Below are 22,619 nucleotides of genomic sequence, written 5' to 3'. Positions count from 1 at the left end.
TTTTAAGAAATTACACATTTCTTTTACGATATATAATATTAACTTTAACTATATTGATGTTCATTATGTAAACTTTAAATTTCTAGGCGTGGTGATGGTCTAATAGAATATCAATAACATATATATTGTCCTAAAATAGATACAAGATTCGACTATTCCTAGCTTTAATCTAACCTTCTATAATATTATGAAAAGGGTATAGTTGTCTATTGGCTTTAATTTCACGCAATTATAATATTTACTTAACAAACCCTAAACATGACGATCCTTTCTGATGATTGACTATCCTGTATAGGATTCATTTCAACTAGAATAATTTTATATACCCATAAAGACGTATTTTGATATCCCTAAATCAATATAGGCGATCCCAATATCAAAAGACCCCTAGCCCTTTTCACACTTTGTTTTCAATACCTATTGATATCATGAACATGTATATTGTAACTTTTGTTGAAAAAGATTTATTTATTTTTATATGGTTTATTTTTAAAACAGCTCTTTCTTGTACTGATTTTATTAGGCATGTGTTGTTGATTAATACAATAAGCAGAAATAGAAAAAAAAAAACTTAAATGATACTTTAGAAAACAGAATTTATACCAAACGGTCCATTGTTCAGATCTCTACAGCTTTACTGAAACTGTCGAGTTACTTTTGATGACGATTTAGAACATATAAATGATGATTTAGAACGTATAAATGATTTAGAACAAATAAATAACGATTTCCATAGAGCTTAAGCTTTTAGTGCCACCCTTTTTCCAATCAGGAGTATAAAAGACATTTCTTTTCATTATTGCACGCCGAGTGTTTATGAGCTATTGTATATAGAAGAAACAAAAGATTCTTTAGAGTATATATACCATCATCTTCACAATGTCAAGCTATTATGACCTCTGTCTAATACCTTGACTGCAATAAGATAATGTAAATGGAGCGATTTGATTGGATTGTATGACAGCGAATACAGCCAATCAGCGCCCACGGCAGAAAAACTGTAAACAATTTAGTTGTACATGTAATCGAGAGCTTTGATTGGCTGTATTCTCCAGCGTATATCCAATCGCACCAATGTAATCAGTGGCTATTGTAGTCAAGGTATTATACGTGGTTTGTAATAGCTTGACATTGTGAAGATGATTACCATAATCCCCATTCATTCTTTCAGATCTATCTTTTGTTTTGTTTCTACCAAAGAAGCAAATCCAGTCTTTTATTTGCGAAGAAAATATTTTACAAATTTTCATCTCCTTTCTTTCACGTTATGTGATAACCATTTTTATTTTCTGCTGGATACCTGTCGGTATAAATTGTGAAGTAGAAGAGTTAGTTCAAATATCCAACTTCCTGTTTTTATGTAAAATTATGTTTCCAATTGAATAAGAGAGAATTTGTCATTAGCGTACATTAAACAGCTAGACTAACGATAAAGATTTTTTGAGAAACAGTGTTTCATATTCTGGATAGAAAAAAGTTGTGTTCCTCAACGCCAACCAACTAACCTGCCATATCAGGTAACTGGAAGCGGAAGTAAACTTGCCATCTTACAAACAACCGAAAGTTCGATATCAGTTAGCTGGAGGAGAACGTAAACTTGCCATCTACCAAACAACCTAAAGTGCGATATCAGTTAGGTGGAGGAGGAGTTGTCTACCAACCAACCAGAACAAATTAATCACCAAAGTAAACAATGGGAAACGCTAGTTGGTGATACCATTTCAAAAGACATGGAGATATTGACAAGCCTGTACACCATCATTATAACCAGCATTCCTTACAGCTCGGTATCTTTTCTTACCCCAAAGGGAATTCTATCCTGTAGCATTCACTGTCGAGAAGGATGTGTTGCCTTCACTTATAACGAACTAACTTCCAGTTGTAACTTGGTGTCTGAATTCTATACAGGAACCCCACCGATTTCTCCTACTAGGTTTTATATGAAAAACAGTAAGTGTGTTTATATCTTTGTATTCCATTTGACCCCATTTTGACCACAGACAACTACTTAAGTCATTACAATATGTTTGCTATCTGGACTCCATATTTGGTATGGTATTTTGACCTCCAGAGCCTATTCTGACCACATGAACCTGCCACCATGCCAACACAATCTGTTCGCTAGTTGGATTATGACTCAACAAGATCTTCGGGTGTGATATACGGATGGGATATCAACACCTTTAGGGCCAGACATAAAATGTCATTTTTGTCAGATTGCAACGATTGGCATCAAGTAATCAGTTATTGGTCTATATTTTTAGTTAACTGTCCACTGTTAGATGAGTATAAATACATTACAATGGGAACAACCAAGGCTTGTGTGAAATTTATCTCTTATACCCCGCATTGGTTTGATGCTCAAACTGTTTGTCAGGCAGAAGGTGGATTTCTGATTCAATTTAAAACGATAGAGAAAACTAATATGATAAACCAGTATATTACAGACCGACTGAGTAAGTTATCATCATCATCATCATCATCATCAATCACACAACCACGCATCCTTCATTCACCACCATCATCATCGTTGTTAATGCCATCATTCTGTGACAACAACATCCTTTTCCTCCTCCTCCTTCATCTTGAAAGTAATCGTCATCATCAGCAACAACATCATCATCATCATCATCATCATCTTTGTCGTCGGCAGGAAGTATTCTTGATGACACCTCAATTCCATGACCCATTAAATCAGTATAACATCTAATATTTGTTTGTGTTTTTAAGGTATTTATGATCAATGGTGGATCGGTTTTCGGGATAAATATGATAATAATGTATCCTACTGGCTTGATGATGACATACTGAGTCGATACGATCCTAGATGGTATCCTGGTGAGCCTTCTTTTCATTCTTATGGCAAACATGACGATTGTGGGGTACTAAAAGAAGGGAAATTTTGGGATTATTACTGTATTAATCCTTTGAAGTTTATTTGTGAAAAGACTATTTAGAATTTGATAATGATTGTCTGTAGTAAACTCTTTCAATTTCAATAATGTGTTAAAGCCTTAGATTGTTTATGTTCTTTCTAAACACACAACCAAAGTCGGGTGTGACAGGCAAAAATTGAGCAAAAAAATCCAGTTAAAATAAACCACCACAAGTTATTTCTTTGAATAGTTTCATTAGAATGTTTCAGGGTTTTTTTCTTCGTCAGGAACACAAATGAACTGTAATGTAGTACAAAATAAACAGATCATATACCAACACCACCAACATTTCAATATGTTTATGAGGTTTACGAAGGTGTGTACTATACAAATATGCATACTGTATACGAATGTTTTCTATACAGGTGTGTATTTTATGCAGGTGCGCGCTATCTACTGGGGTTTACTTTATGTGCGTACTATACAAAGGTGCGCATAATACACAGAAGTATACTGTAATATATCAGATTGCCCCACATATATGTTTGATGAACACAAGACACAAATTTTGGACATTTATTACAGATATTTACATTTTATCACAAGTTGTCACCAAACCCCGAAGCCCAGTAATTGAAAAAAGGAGGGCACCATCACCTCTAGGCTCCTCTAGGTTCCTCCTTATGTTACGCTTATAATACCCTTTCCTTCAAAAATTAAATGTGTAAGAATTAGGTACCAGCTGTGGACCGTTTGAATTTTGTCGATCCATGTTGTTTTGTTGAGTTCGTGATACCGTAGACTGCGATGGTAATGGTGCTGATAACTGCCCGGCAAGCGAATTCGGATCTAAGTCCGTGTATTGGAATGCTGATGTTGACGATGCTCTGGAGTTGGCAAGATCTTTAGCTAAATCTTTGGACGCTAACCGCAATGGAGTGTCACTAGCTTTAGTTTGAGATGAACCTTGTCTTGGGGGGAACCTTCCGGTGTTTGAATTTCTACTTCCTGTTGCGACCATGATATCTCCAACGGTTCGGGTTCTAGAGTTTTGAGTATTTGAGTATGAATTTAAGCCATTGTCTTTGTTACTGGTTTGCGGCGGACGGCTGGAACCGGCACGAAAAGGGTTGCGTGCGTTAGATACAGAACTGCGAACCAAGGACCTTTGCTGGTTAGCGGGTTTGGACGACTGAGGTTCAGTTCGACGGGTAGGTTGTGTTGGAGCCTCTATTATTATCCCCTGTTTGCTAAGAATACGCGCACTGGATCCTGGTTTAAGGGAAACTCTCACCGTGTTCGGATCTTGTGGATCCAGCTGGTCATTGGCAGAGGCATCTGGTTGAGAAGGTTCATTATATATTGGATGGTAGGTCAAATCTGGCGTATTGGACGAAGCACTGTTCCCATATGCGTTTGATGTGCTTTGCGTATTAGACGCAGCACTGTTTCCATATGCGCTAGACATGTCTTGCGCATTGGACGTAGGCCTACCACTGTTTCCATATGCGTTAGATATGTCTTGCGTATTAGACGCAGCACTGTTTCCATATGCGTTAGACATGTCTTGCGCATTGGACGTAGGTCTACCACTGTTTCCATATGCGTTAGATCTACCTTGCGTATTGGACTGAGGTCTACCACTGTTTCCATATGCGTTAGATCTACCTTGCGTATTGGACTGAGGTCTACCACTGTTTCCATATGCGTTAGATCTACCTTGCGTATTGGACGCGGGTCTACCACTGTTTCCATATGCGTTAGATCTATCTTGCGTATTGGACGTAGGTCTACCACTGTTCCCATATGCGTTAGATCTACCTTGCGTATTGGACGCAACCCTGTTTCCAGTAGGGTTTGATCTAGTTGCCAAGTTTGCAGGTCCTCTGTTTCCTAACGAATTTGACGGGACCCGAGATCTGGAAGATTTTACTGGGGCGGACCTTTGCATCGATGGAGCTCTGTTTCTGAAAGAGTCTGTGTTAGGTGTCGAGTCGGAAGATGCTGTTCTTCCGAAAGACCGGGACACTTTCGGAAAAGCAGACGAAGATCTCACTCGTAAAGGAATATTTGCTGAGTTAGCGGGAGTCGGGTTTCTAAATGCGTTTGACCTGTCGCCGATGTTAGACGCATCTCCATTTCGGGAAGAATTTGGCGTATCTGGCTGGTTGGAAGGAGATTTTCTCCCAAACGACGAAAAATCAGTATTAACAAACGCGTCAGGCGAGGATGTTTCCGGGGGCTTTACGCTGCCAAGAGAACTACCAGGACTATTGGTTGGCAGTTGTCGGTTCTTTATAAGACGATAATCAAACGAACTAACAGGTTTTCGGTCGGCTATCACTTGTGGCTCTGTCCGCATTTTAGTTGCCTTCTGTTTGCCACTTTGCTGTACGTCTGAAAGCAATGCGGAAACCTGATCCAGAACACCAAGTGGAATTGATGCCTGGTCATTCGATTTAGAGTTCGGAAAAGAATTGGAAGAGGACGTAGCGTAAGGATTCATAAAAGATTTCCCAGAGGACGGATACTCAATTTTTAGTTTAGTGCTCTTTGCTCCCGCCCCAACACTTTGTGAGCTTGGTCTGTTGAGAGGTGCCGTATTTCGTTGCTTAAGCTCACTATTGGTCTTCCCAAAATGGTGATTGTTTGGTAAATTGACGCTATCTCCGAGGTTTTGTTGCTTGAAATTATTCCGAGAATTTTGCGGATTGGGATACTTCATGATGGGCGGCTGCACTCCGCGGTCGTTGAAGGCTGGCGACATTACGGCTGTTTGTCTCGAGCCTTGACTCTGCATGTTTTGAGATTGGGAATTTTGTGTTGGTGCAGCACTTCCGATTCCGCGGTCATTGAATTTGTAAGCTCCCGATTGCACGGCGGGTTCTCCCTGCTTATACACCTGAGCACCCATTTGAGGTACGCCTTGGTTTGATTTCTTAGGTGATTCATTGAATTTGTATGGCCCTGGCCCTGATTGCGCCGTGGGTCCTCTTTGCGTATAAATCTCTGCAGCCATTTGAGGCATTGGCGCGGCCATGCCTTGGTTTGATGCTTGGGATAATTTATTGAATTTGTATGGCCCTGGTCCTGATTGCGCTGTGGGTCCTCTTTGCGTGTAAATCTCTGCACCAATTTGAGGCATTGGCGCGGCCACGGCTTGGTTTGATGTTTGGGATAATTCATTGAAGTTGTATGGCCCTGGCCCTGATTTGGCTGTGGGTCCTCTTTGCGTGTAAATCTCTGCACCAATTTGAGGCATTGGCGCGGCCACAGCTTGGTTTGATGTTTGGGATAATTCATTGAAGTTGTATGGCCCTGGCCCTGATTTGGCTGTGGGTCCTCTTTGCGTGTAAATCTCTGCACCAATTTGAGGCATTGGCGCGGCCACGGCTTGGTTTGATGCTTGGGATAATTCATTGAAGTTGTATGGCCTTGGCCCTGATTGCGCTGTGGGTCCTCTTTGCGTGTAAATCTCTGCACCAATTTGAGGCATTGGCGCGGCCATGGCTTGGTTTGATGTTTGGGATAATTCATTGAAGTTGTATGGTCCTGGCCCTGATTGGGCTGTGGGTCCTCTTTGCGTGTAAATCTCTGCATCAATTTGAGGCATTGGCACCGCCACGCCTTGGTTTGATGTTTGGGATAATTCATTGAATTTGTATGCCCCCGGTCCGGATTGCGCTGTGGGTCCTACCTGCGTGTAAATCTCTGCACCCATTTGAGGCATTGGCACAGCCACGCCTTGTTGGGATTTTTGAGGTAAATTCCATGTACTCCTCAACGACGCCAAGTTTGATTTGGTCATCCCGTTTTGTGGGTTGGTTAGCGGTGCCATCTGATTCAGAAGGTCTATAGGATTCGCAGGAGAAATCACACTGTTGGTTGAGCTGTTCGTGGCTACTGTCTTCTGTGTTGGTTGTTGACTCGTAGTGTTACTCTTAGGTGGAACTTCAGGAATCTCGGGGGCTTCGTACTCCGCGGGCATAGGAGTGGTAGTTGGTAAGCCGAGGTGGAAACGATCGTCGAAAGATGGAAATCCGGGAGATGGATTAGGTGTGGTGGGTTTCGGCTCGGGTTTAACTAATAAAGTATTTGCTTGGGTCCCTGCCTGTCCACTAGTCGCACCCAAAAGGTTAAGACCACTATTGGGAACTGTTCCTTTCTGTGCACTAGTCGCACCCGAAAGTTTAAGACCACTATTGGGAACTGTCCCCTGCATATATTGTCCGTTATTCATCATTCCCGGTTGTTGACCAAATACAGTATTCATCATTGGTCCGGACTGACCACTGTTCATATTCGTCATATCCGGTGGCCCCATTTGTCCATTGTTCATGTTCGTCATATCCGGTAACCCAAACTGTACATTGTTCATATTCATCATATCCGGTGACCCAACTTGTCCATTGTTCATCATATCCGGTGATCCAAACTGTCCATTGTTCATGTTCATCATGCCCTGTGGTCACAACTTGTACGTTATTCATGTTCATCATATCCTGTGGCCCCATTTGTCCATTGTTCATCATATCCGGTGACCCAAACTGTCCATTGTTCATGTTCATCATATCCGGTGACACAACTTGTACATTGTTCATGTTCATCATATCCGGTGGCCCCATTTGTCCATTGTTCATCATATCCGCTGGCCCCATTTGTCCATTGTTCATCATATCCGCTGGCCCCATTTGTCCATTGTTTATCATATCCGCTGGCCCCATCTGTCCGTTGTTCATGTTCATCATATCCGATGGCACAACTTGTATATTGTTCATGTTCATCATATCCGTTGGCCCCATTTGTCCATTGTTTATGTTCATCATATCCGGTGGCCCAAACTGCCCATTGTTCATGTTCATCATATCCGGTGGACCAAACTGCCCATTGTTCATCATATCCGGTGACACTTGTCCATTGCTTATGATCATCATATCTGGTGGTCCCATTTGTCCATTGTTCATCATATCCGGTGACACAACTTGTACACTGTTCATGTTCATCATATCCGGTGGTCCCATTTGTCCATTGTTCATCATATCCGGTGACACAACTTGTCCGGTGTTCACCATATAAGATGATCCGAGTTGTCCATTCATCATTTCCGGTGATCCGTATTGTCCATTTTGCGTTAATGTCGGGGGAACAAATGATCCGGGCGCCGTGTCCTTAGGAGCAGCCATTCCAAACATTTCGAGTTTGATCTCTGGTTGCTCTATCGTCGAACCTGACGAGAGTGATGTGTCTGGATAAATACCACCTGGACCAGGATCTGATATTATAACTGGCTGGATGACAAATGATTCGCCTGAAATAAAGGATGGGAAGATTTGAGAAAGTGAAGACTATTTGACGCACCTAGGAATGACTGAATCAGGGCGCTCTTGATTTTCTCGAATGATACACAGCTTCCAGAGGAGACTAAAGATCCAAAGCCGAGTTCTATTCACAGAGTGTCCTCGGGTGTTCGGAAAGAGTAAACATGCCCCTCAAGGAGAGTATAAGCCCCTTTCTATTTGGACTCTCCGAAAGGAATGCCCAGAGCACAATTCTTGTCGTCGGGTGTTCAGAAAGAAAGAGAACAATAACATTTAGAAGATGCCAAGACTCTTTCTATGTGGACACTCCGAAAGGGATGACGAGTTGCAAATCACAGTTACAAGGTGACAGCAGGTGCTTAGAAAGAGTAGACATCTTTAGTAAGAGGGTTAAACTACTACATCTACATGGATTCTCCAGAAGGGATGCTCTGGGGACAATTTTAATCGCCGAGTAGCATCAGTGTTGAATCAAGAACTGAATTTTGAGAAGGTCCAGGGCAGGGAGCTTGTCTTCAAGCTGATGCTTAAATACTTGAACCACATACCTGAGTGAATGCTGAATTCAGCAAGGAGGTAGAGGACCAGCCAACTCAACATTGTTGCGTCCAATACAGTTCCAATATCCTATGGATGTCTTTTAATAACTTAATAACAACCCTTTATCTATTCTGATCAAAGTTTGAAAGTTTCAACGATGCAACAATCCACAATTTTGATGTTTGGATCTGGGAATGGAACACGAACCACAAAATTCCTGAAGCACAAATTGGCAAGCTGTTATCATGTCTCTATAATCTTAGAGTGTAGAACAGTTTCTGGTATTTTCAGCACATTTCCTATTATCCTTTCAGCGTTTCCGATATATATGTAGATATGAAATAAAATTAAAGGAAATGTGGTTTAACGTCCTACTTCTCAATGTCTGGTTGGTTCAACGAACCTTGGGTGTTTTTCGAATATTAGAATTAATCCTTTAATCCACGATACTATAAGATAATCCGTGAATACTCCAATGTTATTTCATATCAGCCAAAGCGAAGCCTAGATATTTAAACACTGTGAATCAAACGTATCCGCGCTGAAACAGAGGACTTGCTCAATGTTCAATCCCCAAAATTTGAAAATGTCGTCAAGAATATACTTTAATGAGTCCTTAGACTCCTTCCTCGTGATGTCTATAGTGTTTCTGTATCTGTAAATAGAATATCTATTTCAGCTCATTTTGATAAATTTATTATCACTTCCGACTTTAATAGTTTCGAATTTTCATCTTGAATTCATTTACCCGTCAATTATATAGTTGCTGTATAACGTCTCGACAGGATGAGGTCGTTGGAGGCTTGGTGAATATAGAAGTGCATGTACATTGATCTGTCCGATTCAATTGATTCTGTTCCAGATGACTTAATTATGATGTATGTAGCCAAAAAACGTCAAAAGATGTCATATAATTTATGCCAACTAATCAAAAACACTTTTACAATTGGACAGACAATAAATGCCCTTTTTTTAATAATGAATATCCCAAAATTCTTAGCATATAGTAAGGAAATATTTTATTGAACAGATGAAATATTAGGGAGGAGTGGGAGAGACCCTCGTTAGCTAAGACTTTTCAAAGCTGTGAACGATATTTCTGGAGTTGTTTTTAGTGCGTTGCTGAGAACCAGAGGTTTTGGTGTTCTTTTTTACCTAATAATCTGACGAGGTAAACCGAAGTCGCGACAGCCAATAAAAACAAGTGAAATGGCCATTGTTATGGTGACGCATTTTGAAGTCAGAATTGTGTCTGCTTATTTGACAAATTTCATTCAAAATATGCGATATTATAAAGAAAAAAAACAGTCATAAATTCTTTTTAAGATTTAAAATGACTATCACATTGAAGGTGACAGTGAACAAACGAATTGAGGGATGGTTGTCATACTCTGAAATCAATGTACGGACGACGATAACTCTAGAATGAAAATTGAATCATAGTCAGGCCACATTTAAGTCATTAAATTAACGGTTTATTAACATGTACAATAGCCCAATAAACCATTCTTTCATCGCAACAAAAATTCAAAAAGCAAAGAAAAGCAAACACATGTGTAAATTTATTGAGTTTTATTTCCAGTTTTGTGTTAACAAGGAACATTGTCTCGAGACTTGGTGGTCAAGATTTTACCACTGATCTTCTCCACGCAGAAACAGGAACCTGGAATCGAAATGAAATGGACTGGAGTCCTACATCCTTTTTATTATTAATGTATCCCATGATTGGTCATTAAAATGAAATGGAGTTTTATGTCCTACTATTCTGTATTGATGGGTTTATAAATGAAATGAAATTAACTTCTTTACACCTCATTGGGCTCAAGAAACGACATCGTAGGTCCTCCTTTTCCAGTTTCATAATTGTCGAATGAAGACAGGCAATGCCGTGTGCATAGACCGCCGAGGGACTTGAAGCCTTAAGCCTTAAAATAAGGAGACCCATCTTTAAGCCTAAATTATATTTAGCCTACCGGTATTGTCACATTGGTGTGGGAAAAAGTTGCCGTCTGTATCACATCTCGGTGTCCATTTTCCCTGCCAGATTGCCATTGAAATCATGGCTGATATTCTCTTCTGTTCGCATTCAGTTCTTGATGAACCTGTAGTAAAAAAACCTATACTAGAGTTTGAGACTAACAGAAGTATAGTGTCCTAAGGTTCAATGAAAATTTAAAGCACCTACCCACAGAGCGTTTAGTGACGTCCTTGGCACAGACTCCTCGTCCAAATGGATTGTGGCCGTCCGAACCGGAAGTACACTTCAGACCATTGTCGCAATCTCCCAGTGGTACTCCACCAAATATAGCACGTTCCAGTTGACACATTTCACCTTCTACCTGTAACAACATGAAACAGAGGGGAGTTTTACGTCTTAAGGTAGACGAGGTACAGTGTCCGTCGTTGTGGTGTATGGTGTGGATCAATCGCTACGTACGAGGTAGCCTATGGATCCAATCACTGCACCGTACACCGAATCATTTTCTCCTGCTGATACAACCTACCTTAGCACATGCGTCTGTACATCGACAAAAACCACCATCTTTAATCACCCCGCCTTTGCACTGCGTCGCGTCAAAAGTGGCGCCATTGCATAAAAATGGCGCGCAGACGATAGCTTGAGTAGAAGCAATAGCAGCTAAGAGGACGACAACAAATAACATCTTTCTCAATATGTTACCAACTAGTGTAATTTGTAATAGGGATATTGATCTTATAGCCTCGGACCAGTATAATTATATTTTATCGTATTGAGAACGGAACAGGTGCGTGTCAAAGAAAAAACACCATATCTTGTATTCCGTTAAGAGGTCAGTTAAGGTCGGGTAATCCCATGTGATCTATTTTACGCTGAAAAGACTAACAATAAGGGCGGTCACTTTGTCACACTGAGTTTACAACAGACCACAATTAAATTTGTATTTATTAGCTTCATCCGATCAGAACGCTATATCGGTAATCTTCGGTTGTGTCTTTGGTATGGTGTGGGACATAACCTGTGTATCATGTGCTATATCTGCTTGTGCTATCTCTTGGCATGTCAAAAAATGTTACAATTTAGCATGGCTAAACTCTCAAATGGATCATTATAAGAATAACTCTGCTTCTTCACATTTCATGTCCGTGTGTTAAAAAATGTATGATTCACACATCTGGTTCGATCTCAAGCCAGTTATTTTCATATTTTCACGTATTTCTTATTTATCAAGAGAATTATATAGATATATACATATATTAAGGGAGGTAACAACAAATTCGTGAACTTTTAAGTAAGCAACGAACATTTAATTTGCTTGCTAATTGCAGCCATCTTCTTTAATGATTTAATAGGCGAATATACGTAGATGCAACAAGGCAACTTCTCAGCCATCTTTGCCATGCTTTGTCGTACCACCAGGCGAAGATGCGGTGGAAATCTATGTTCTAGCAATTAATTCCCCATGATGTTTTATTCGGAGCATGTTTGTGTCATTTTCCCGCGTTTTTAATAATATGTGTCTGGTTTATTCCTCATTAAAAAACCAGTAGTATTTTGACTGCATGTTGAGTATAATGAATAATGATGGAGGAGGTCTACATGTCGTATCTAACAATATTATAATATACAATGATTGATTGAACGAATATATCTCAATATTTATACAAAAATACACAATTCATACCATTGTTATATACTCAATACTTCTACTTTACTTTATTACAAAATTACATACCAAATTTCTTTAAAGAAGATCGCTTACTTTGCTGATATAATTCAATTCATTTTTATACATTAATTACATTAACTTTATTATAAAACATACCAAATTTATTTTTACTGATCGCTGGTATTTTTTAACCCCATCTCCAAATTAGTTGTCCCGATTTCGCGCAACCATGACCATAATGCATCTTAATTGTTTAAAATGAGAGAAATGATAAGATAAGTAATATATACACACTATATTTTACAGTTTTTAAATATCGCACGACTTTATTCTTGAAGTAGGTCAAACATGTGCATCGGATACCCATTGGAGTAGTATGACGTACACGGATTCACTTGTACGAAATCACAGTCTGTTGTTTCATGAATTACATTTATAATATAATAGATGTACGATAGTCTAAAATAAGCAAAATGGTGGACGCAACGCAACCAATCAGCGTCAGGATTTCAAAAGCGAAACAAAAATGAAAATTTTGACTATAGTCTATCATTGCCGAGATTTGTTCTGTGTTATTTTGTGGGTAACTCGCTCCATAAACTGTAATCACCAAAAGTAACAATACTCCTGCAATAGAAAGTGGTTGAAAGATACATTTATGTGGGTATGACTCTCCATACAACAAGCAAATGCCAACCTCTGAATTTTGAATTTGAAAGGACAATGTTAGTTAATGACTGTGGATGATAAACTGAGCATGTGCTAATAATATGGTTTATCACGGCACAATTTGTCTTACAATAGGTAAAGTTCTTTGGTCGGCATCATGAACAAGGTTCTGATTATGGATATTGTCTCTGCATGATGGTTTTGCTCGGTTAGATGCTCGACATCATGAATTTTTGGGCATGTTTAGCAGATAGGTAACTGAAATTAGCTTTGACAATGAAATCGGTGCCTGTTTATGGATAATTCTAGGTATGTATCTAGTTGCTATGGTTACCTACCGGAGGCTATACAGGTAGCAATAGATAAGATAGAGCAGAATTTTCTACCGCTGAGTTTTGGCAGCATGGCGAACAGTACAGTCAGAAAGTTGGCAGGCACCAAACTTATCAGTGCCAGGATCGCTAGACCTTGAGTTGCATGGAACCAGTCTGAAATAAAGGAGTAAATCTCGAATTAATTAATGATTATTAAATAAAAACAAATTTCAATGATTTCCAAGCAATATTAAATTAAATATAGACCTAAGAGAATACGTTATTTCAATTAAATAGCCCACAATGAAATATCAACCGTTTGCTTATGAAATATACTAATAATAAGCAATTCCTATGAAATATCAATGAAATATCGAAGAATCAAATGAAATTTCAATGAAATCCATTAACAAATCAGGATATCTCAATAAAACTCAATGGAATACCAATGAAATTTCAATGAAAGTTTATTACCTGGTAGATCACCAGTGTGATGTAAGGCTTCGTACGACCCACAGGCCCATTCCTCTGTGATTATGTTCTGATAACAGCTCTGCCAGAGACCTTCGTGCCACCACACAGTGTCTTTGACGTAAGCGACCATCCAATATGAAGTGCTTAAAGCCACTATGTGCATGATTAAGCAAAGAAGTAGGATACCACATGTGACTTTAATAAAGATGGTGGCGTTGTCAAACAATCTGATCTTGATTTCATTTTCTGATTTTTCGTTCATGTGCATATTGATGAGTTTGTTCGACTATCGTCACTGAAAGTATAAAGATAATAGAGGTTTTGTGAGAGCACTACTAGCATCAATTTGCTCCATTCCAATTTTCCAATCGAATGATAGAGACAAACAAAATAAGCACTATTAGCCTACCTAAATACCTCCCAACTTTGTCCTGAGTTTTCTCTAGCCTTTCTGTGAAATATTTTACAAGGTATTCAATTACAGTGTAAATTGATATACTCGTAAACCTAAATAAATAAAAAATACCAAGGAGATGAATTTTTATTGGCTGTTGAGAGAAAGAGGGGGCTGGTTGTAGAAGGGTCACTGGTGATGCACTCCAAACATATCCCTGACCTTAACACAAAATAACACTATGTCTTGTCTTGTCCAATTTTATCCTCATTATCGTGAACACTGTGATATTAGCAAATCCAATAATGTTGATACTATAGCTAGATTACGGGGGTTATGATTCGGCTACGTATGTGTTGCTGTTAGGGAAACCAAAAATATCCTTAAAAATATCAAAAATGATTGTTTCATCAAATACAAAGTTAGATGTGGTCTGTAATACTCCTTACAGAGTAGCGTCCCTTTATGCTAGGTCAGGTCAAAGCTTTAGGCCTAGTCCTAGATGCTATGCTTTCTATATTATAGTTCATAGACTATTTGTAGCTGTAAATAATCTCAGGGAAGACGGGGTGTATATTTTCGCATTGCTGAAAAGAACAATTGTTCTACCCAAATATTTCTATTGCTTGCCGAACAATAATTCGCTGAGGTAGGAGAGGCGGGGGACACTGTACCCCCTCTCCCCTTTAACAGACTTATTTCAAAGGATCACTAAGAACTTAAATTGATATCCTTATTAAAATATCGCTCAAACCTTTTGTCCCCATTCTTTATCAAAATATGAATATATAAACGCAGAAAGAATGAAAGTGTCAGGGCCGATCTCATCCAATTATCACAAATGAAAAATATAGTAAAAGACTTTAGACATCTCAGATTCAAATGATAGATATGCAACGAATTGAGGTCATATTCTTATAATCCAAAGCGTTTAGAACATTTAGGGTTTAAACAAATACACATAAAAAAAACCACTCACAATTTGTCTAAGGCCTGATCCAAATAATTGTCGAAGTTCAACATCTAAATCCAATCGACTAAGACACACAATCGTCAACTGACTTCCACTGTATCGTAATGGTTTAAAACTACAAGTCAACGAAGTGTTAAATGACAAGACGAGTAATGGGTTCACGGGGTCATCAAGTCAAAAAACTCAAAACTTCAAATATTTTTATATCGTTTACAGACAATATTGGCCTTAAAGGGACACGATTTATTTGAATTGAATTAAATTAAGTTTTATATCCTACTGTTCTTTATTGGACTAATGAAATGAAATGGAGTTTTATATTCTACTGTTCTTTATTGGACTAATGAAATGAAATAGAGTTTTATATTCTACTGTTCTGTATCTTATTGGACTAATGAAATGAAATAGAGTTTTATATCCTACTGTTCTGTATCTTATTGGACTAATGAAATGAAATAGAGTTTTATATCTTACTGTATTGTATCTTATTGGACTAATGAAATGAAATGGAGTTTTATATTCTACTGTTCTGTATCTTATTGGACTAATGAAATGAAATAGAGTTTTATATCCTACTGTTCTGTATCTTATTGGACTAATGAAATGAAATAGAGTTTTATATCTTACTGTATTGTATCTTATTGGACTAATGAAATGAAATGGAGTTTTATATTCTACTGTTCTGTATCTTATTGGACTAATGAAATGAAATAGAGTTTTATATTCTACTGTTCTGTATCTTATTGGACTAATGAAATGAAATATAGTTTTATATCCTAAGAACTGTTCTGTATCTTATTGGACTAATGAAATGAAATAGAGTTTTATATCCTACTGTTCTGTATCTTATTAGACTAATGAAATGAAATGGAGTTTTATATCCTACTGTTCTGTATCTTATTAGACTAATGAAATGAAATGGAGTTTTATGTCCAACTAGGCCCAAGTTAGTCATTGGTATAGATGCCCTCACACCATAGTGATTAAAAGTTGTTTATGGTTGCGAATAAGAAAAGAATTGTGTTGCGTTCATTATTCACACTATGGTTTTGAGGGTATCTCGAGCTAGAGTTTATCAAGGGTTGGTGTAAACTGACCTGTATTGGTTCACTTCACTGATTTCTATCATCAATTTGCAAGGGAAAAAAAGACGAGAGAGAAAAAAGGAGAAAAACAAGAAAATGTCAAAATAGATAATTTGAAATGTATAATTATCTTTTTCTTTTGTTGACCAGCTATAATGTTGTCGGGTGATAATTGTATTTTTTCTCGGTGTCTTGTCGAATTCGTTAGGTCAGCCACCAAGGTTTGCTTATTCGTTTAGATTTATGCACCCACCCTGGCTGGACCTTTCCATTTTGCCTCACTCATACATTCGTCATTTTACATATAGAAGATGGTCAAACTCTTTCCCCTATACCAACCACCTCCTATATTTGTCAATTTGCAAGAAGTGTCTGTCAACCCCTTGGCAATCTGTTTCGAGGAACACCGATTCCTACGATTCCTGCTGACCCGACCCCTCCCTCCTCCCTTTCGTAATGATTCAAGAACGACAATGCCTATGACAATCTGTGGTTGGAACCACATCACCGACATCCAAAGATTCAAAGGACGGCAAAACCTGTGCCAAGGTAGATACCTGCTGACTTATATGTGGTCCTAACTCGATCTTATCTAATGATTCACCATTGCCTAAGATCTCTACCATAAAAACAAAACAACATACCAGAGTCCAGAGCGCCTTAGTTTGATGTTGATCGTTGTTCGTTAGTATAACTGTATGGATCTAGTCCACGACAGTACAAACCAATACATGTAATATATACTTAGCAATAATAACAATGTTTATATACAGATTATTCTATATCGTATTATTATTAGAAGTCACATGTCGAACCGTATTATTAGTAATTTTTGAAACCATGAAATTATGAATTCAAGGGACCTCATTTCAAGGAAATATGGATATTCGGGTGTTGAATATAGATGAATTGAAGTTTTTGGACGGAAATTGCGGTGGTTTTTGGGGATTGGGGTCTGTTACAGCGAAAATATGGCGTATATGCATTGGTATCTGTAGGTATTTTCTGGAGATTCCTGCAGTTAAATTTAATACTCAAACTTTGGCAGATGCATGGTTCAATGTTAACATCAAACGTTATAAAATTGTTCGCCACATGTTAAGGCTCTGGGCTTGGTACGCAGTTTGAAGTTGTTTTTTTTTTTTGGGAGAAGAGGGCTTAGATGCGGTGTAAAAATTCACGTTTCATTAAAGTGTAAACTAAGAATTGTTAATCATAAATTATACAAGACATTGAACAATCGACCTGGCTATTAATCATTTGTATTTCTCTTATTGTACCTCTAGGCAACTAACTTACTCGCTTATTTATTTCTTTTATTACTTTTTTAGATGTCTTTATATTTCTTTCCCCGATCCTTATTGAAGGCTATAATAAGACCAATACGATACAGGACAATACGACGTGAAACTCCATTGAAACGTCTAAGAGAACAGTCGATTCAATGCGGGTTTTCAGCCTGTCATTCTAACCACAGATACTGCCATTGCGCAATGAAATTGATGTGTGTTGAGACGAGTCTCGATGAAAGCACTGGCCGGGGTCACAGAGCTATAAATAAGCTTATAGATAACATGGAACAGAGTTAATTTCCAATTCTTAGTATTAGTATTAGGGTGTATCGAGATACAATGAAAGCACTGGTCGAGGTTAAATGGTCGAGCGTGAAGTTCCCTTTAAGTGATAATTGCGCTTGATTAATTCCTTTAATAACCCATGTCATTGCGTACCACTCTGTGTATGTATGTATGTTTATAATATAAAAGCTTTTATATCAATTCTACCAAGTAATGTTCTATATGGTCAACTGAGCGAGATAAACAGTCTAGCTTTTGTTTAAAGGGGTATAATCGGTTGGTTGGTGCTGGTAGATTACAAGTTGACGGTCTCTTCCAGATACAGCTGATATCACAGTTTAAATAACGTCATACCTGTAGTACTTGTTAAAAGAGAACTCCGACTTCTCTTTTGACATCAATAATATTGTTGACAAAGTATACGAACAGAATGTTGGATTATGATTTTAAAAAGCGATAAGGGTTGCTGACTTTAGGGTGATTTATCTGATGATGAACAACCATCAAGAATAACTTCTTGTTATCCACTTACAAATGAAATGAATGGAGTTTTACGTCCTACTTTTCAGCACCTTATAGGCTAATGAAGACGAGTAATCTACTTACAAGACAATGTACATAAACAAGATAATATAAAACCGGTTTTGTTAGTTCTCTAAGTTAATTTTAATGGCATGTTTGAGTGATATGAAATTTCAAAACTTAAATAAAAGCCAACGAATGCTGTAACATTGTTCTAAACCTCTCTCAAATATAACCCCCTACATCGTCATTTACCCACAATCTGTCACTAGAGAGAGAATAACAGTAAATAAACAGCCTACCTGTTAAAGACTAGCCTACAGTAAGTTCCTGTATAATACGTACCACTGTATAATTTTAATATGATTTATAACGAAACTTTTATCCTCTGGAGGCCATAAATGACAAATGTGAGCTTTTGATATTCGCCGCCTCAACTCTTAACATATTTTTCTACTACATGCATATTTTGTTGTGAAAACTTAAGTAAATATTTTAAAAGTTCTTTTCTGAACCTTTTCAGGCAAAAGAAAAGAAGTTTTACGTCGCAATTCAATCTTTATTGAGATATGAAATTAAGTTTTAAATTTCAATTATGTGTAATCAAATGAGCCTGGGGTGCAGTGGGCATTGTGGGACATTTTAACTGGGGTTCCAATTCTGTGCCCCAAATCAAAATCCTTGTTAAAAAAAATAGCTAGTTATTTGTAGTCTGTAGCCTGAAGAAACTTTCTTATATCGAGTTATTTCCCTTAGGCCGTTGAACTTAGGCTCAGTCAGTAAGTTTTGTTAGTAAGATAGTTTGATTAGATGGCGTTAATTCGAATCCCCACAGGGATAAGGATTAATTATAATACCACAACCTGTGCTTTCGAGATTTCAGTGAAAATCTAGTCGTTAAAATGGATAATCATCTGAGGCCAGTCGAGTTGCGCTGCAGGTTGTAAAACAATCCTACTCTCTCTGGTTTCCCTTCAAAATCCCCCAGAAAAGAAGCTGGCCCGGCTTTTATCCCCCACTTTCAGATTTTTTATCTCTTTAATAGTGATTCACCCTAGAAAATTGTATGGCCCTTACTCGACCCTTTCACCTAGTTTAGTGTGTCCTAGAAGCGGCACTGATTCACAATTCTGTCTACCTCCCCCCCCTCCCCCACTCCCCTTTTCACACCTTTATATTTTTCAAGAAGTTCAACCTTAGTGGATCCTGTAACTCAAAGGCTTCCTGTGATTTCTTTTTTTTTTTCAGAAACCAGATTTAATCATTAATTAATATGTATAGTGTCCGCCGGAACCGTATGATTAGCCCCATAACCATTTCCGTGCTTATCAACAAAAAGTTTTATCTTGTCATTTCGGATTTAAAATATTCAAGATCTCTTTTCCGAAATATGATTAAATCTTTCCTGTAAAAAGAATAGAAAAGAAACTACGTCATAATTTTGGAATTTCCCTCATTTGAGTTATTTTAGAAACTAGTTCAATATAACGGTTTCCCCGTTTCTTGAGCACCCAGACTTCTTTGATGTTCAGTTTTAAACAATGGTGCTGAAGTTTTTCATGTATGTGTGGGTTAATTTTCGGAAATGAATCATTTAATTGATGCCTTTTTTGCAGGTCAGAAAAACGAACATGAAGACAAATTTGTGGACCAACTACAGGTGCGCCTTTGATTGAGGCTAAAAGCGACTAATAAAAAGAGAATAAAAGGTAAATAGTAGACTTTAACACCAAGACGTAAATATCAAAGAAAAAATCACAATACCGACTCGAATAACGGCGACGTAATCTGGGGACTGATATCGAAACTTGGAAATATTTCCTTATTGATCATAATAAATTCTTTTTATGGATTTGGGGATTTTTATTTCAAAATGTTACTATTAATTTCCTAAAACACCACGTTTTGTCATAAAAAGAACAAAATCTTTTGTGTTGCGTTGAATTATTTTCTCACGCGTACTGACTTAAAAGTAGTGATTAGGCTATATTCCCGACATTATACGACTAAGACGAACAAGGTGCAGTTTTAACACTTATAGAATTTGGATTATTTCATTGGATTAACGATATTTATTTTGCTTTTAAAGGATTAGGTGGAAACTCGGAGTTATGCTCCCTAAGAAATTATTACTTTTGGTGTCCCTACTGGCCCTAGGGGTCGGGATTTTGGGAAAGAGCGACAAAGAGGTTAGTGAATTGTTCTATTTTTATTTTTACAATTTTCAACCGACTACACTTGGATGTGAATGTTGTAAACGCATGAGTGTCAAATTTTAACACACCATACGTAATATTTCTCCCCAAATTTGTGGCTCTTAAAACATAAATATTGTAAGTTTTTATTAAGTGACTTTATTCTGTAGAGTAATTGTTTGATTTGGAATGTGTTGGTAAACTTTATAAGTATTAAATATATATACAAACAGGTGCCCTTTGCCCTCTTAACTGGGCTCTATGTTGTACCCTACTGATCCTTGTTGATTGTTTTTGGATCGTATTCGATCCGTTGGTTTGTTGTTTTGCTATCCTACAGTTCATAAGTTGAAATGGAAAACCCTTTTTGTAAAATATTTAAGGGGCTTGACTCATTTCATCATTAACTATTAAATTTATAATGTTAACTAGTTTGGGATGGGACAGTATGATAAAGACTATTTATTTTATCATGGGGAATATAATTCATTTTGACAACTTCATTTATAACTCTTCTTTGTCTTACACAAGGCACGATTGAAGGCATTCGTAGGCAGGCCCGTAGCTTGCACAGGGTCTCAGGGGGGGATTTTTTGAAGGCTCAGCTAAAGGTACTCAACAAGTCTTGTAAATTTTTTCAGGGGAAGACCAAAATTTTCTTGGGGAGGGGTTGCGGGCTGGCTCAGCTCTAGCTACGGGCCTGTTTGTAGGTTGGATGTGGAAGTTTGATTCTCTAGGGACAGGCATTATATAGGGGCACCTATCTTGTTTGTTATACAGTATGTAAATATTGAGAGATAGGTACTTGATATAGTTTATATTTGGTGGTCATTATTATTAAGTGTTATAGACTAGTTAGTTTTATATAGCCCAGATATAAACAATATACAGTCATTATCACAGTGTCATTATTACAAACTTCATCTCATACCTTGACTGCAATAGCCACTATTCTTGTATCACAGAATGTAGCAATTTTATTGAATTGTACGCCATCAAATACAGCCAATCAGAGTCTCAACAGAAAGACTAGAACTAATTTGGTCTATTGTGTATTGCTAAGAAATATTTGGCCTCCCTCTGAATGGCTTCTAAAGTCACATATTGGGACCCCCTTAAAAAATTGTGCCCCCCTCCTCTCTTGCGAGCGTGGGTTAGCTACAAAACTGTATCAACTACTGGTAATAAGTTTAAAGCTATAGTTTAGAGTATATCTCTGAATTGAATGTTGGATACTGTATATATTATATAAGTCATAATACATTGTAAAACTGATATAAGCTTACAGCAGAAATTGAATATTGGATACTGTGATATACAATGAAACTATTCTATATATTATTTGTGTTATCAAGGCCCAGTAATTTGACTGTAATTTAAACATGTTTATAAGGGGTGGTTATATACTGATAAGAAGCACGTTTTAGATAACACTTTCCAACGCAATTTATTTGATATTATTTACACATTAACAATGACAGAATACTCTTAGACTCAGTGGTTATATACATCCATTCTTTCTTATTAACTTACAGAGAGAGAAAGACTTTTGTTTATAGCTTTATTACTGTATACTTCAACCATGGAGGGCACAGGGCAGTCCTGAGTCCACCAGTACCCCCTTGGTATTGCATGATAATGCCTACAGATACCTTCAATTGTTTTTTGGTTCTTTTACATTAAGGTGATTTAAATAACATATTTTGATAATAACAGTGAACGGGTTTGAAAACTAGCGAGGGGCATACTCTCGAAAGCACTGGCTGTTAATAGGATGATATTTGATAGAAAGCACAGGAACTTGATCAGCCTAAAAGCTAGGGTGGAGTTAACATAGTTAGTGTTAAGTTTTGAACATGAAAACTTGAAAATGTGAAAATGATTAGATTATACAATGTTATTTTTTACTAGACGTGTTATTATGTTGTCACAGTATGAACATTATAACAGTAAAAACTAACAACATAGTTTTATACCTTCATATAATCAATTGTTATTCCTAGCTAAGTCAATATTTCATAGACCAATATTAATG

At 37.6% G+C, this 22,619-nt stretch overlaps 3 protein-coding genes across 3 annotated transcripts; 2 read left to right on the top strand and 1 right to left on the bottom strand.

Annotated features, from left to right (window-relative positions):
* Window positions 1–1,730: 1,730 nt before the first annotated feature.
* LOTGIDRAFT_167579 (hypothetical protein) lies at window positions 1,731–2,957 on the top strand (the record flags this gene model as incomplete). The annotated part of the gene is made up of 3 exons (XM_009065070.1): window positions 1,731–1,950; window positions 2,265–2,456; window positions 2,731–2,957. The coding sequence occupies 3 exons, from the start codon at window positions 1,731–1,733 to the stop codon at window positions 2,955–2,957; spliced, it is 639 nt and encodes a 212-aa protein (XP_009063318.1).
* A 4,230-nt stretch (window positions 2,958–7,187) lies between these two features.
* Window positions 7,188–7,952, top strand: LOTGIDRAFT_130006 (hypothetical protein; the record flags this gene model as incomplete). The annotated part of the gene is made up of 1 exon (XM_009065069.1): window positions 7,188–7,952. A coding segment is annotated over one exon (765 nt), but the record flags the coding sequence as incomplete, so codon positions are not given.
* Window positions 7,953–10,292: 2,340 nt separating this feature from the next.
* LOTGIDRAFT_235647 (hypothetical protein) lies at window positions 10,293–11,428 on the bottom strand. The gene is made up of 4 exons (XM_009065068.1): window positions 11,239–11,428; window positions 10,920–11,073; window positions 10,708–10,836; window positions 10,293–10,397 (listed from the first exon to the last, which is right to left on the bottom strand). Exons 1-4 carry the CDS (start codon window positions 11,395–11,397, stop codon window positions 10,324–10,326), a joined length of 516 nt encoding a protein of 171 aa, XP_009063316.1. The 5' UTR covers window positions 11,398–11,428; the 3' UTR covers window positions 10,293–10,323.
* Between the last annotated feature and the right edge of the window lie 11,191 nt (window positions 11,429–22,619).

This window comes from Lottia gigantea, assembly GCF_000327385.1.
Source record: "Lottia gigantea unplaced genomic scaffold LOTGIsca_67, whole genome shotgun sequence".
NCBI classification, from domain to species: domain Eukaryota; kingdom Metazoa; phylum Mollusca; class Gastropoda; family Lottiidae; genus Lottia; species Lottia gigantea.
Note: the sequence above shows the minus strand (reverse complement) of the source record. Positions and strands in the feature narration are given on the sequence as shown.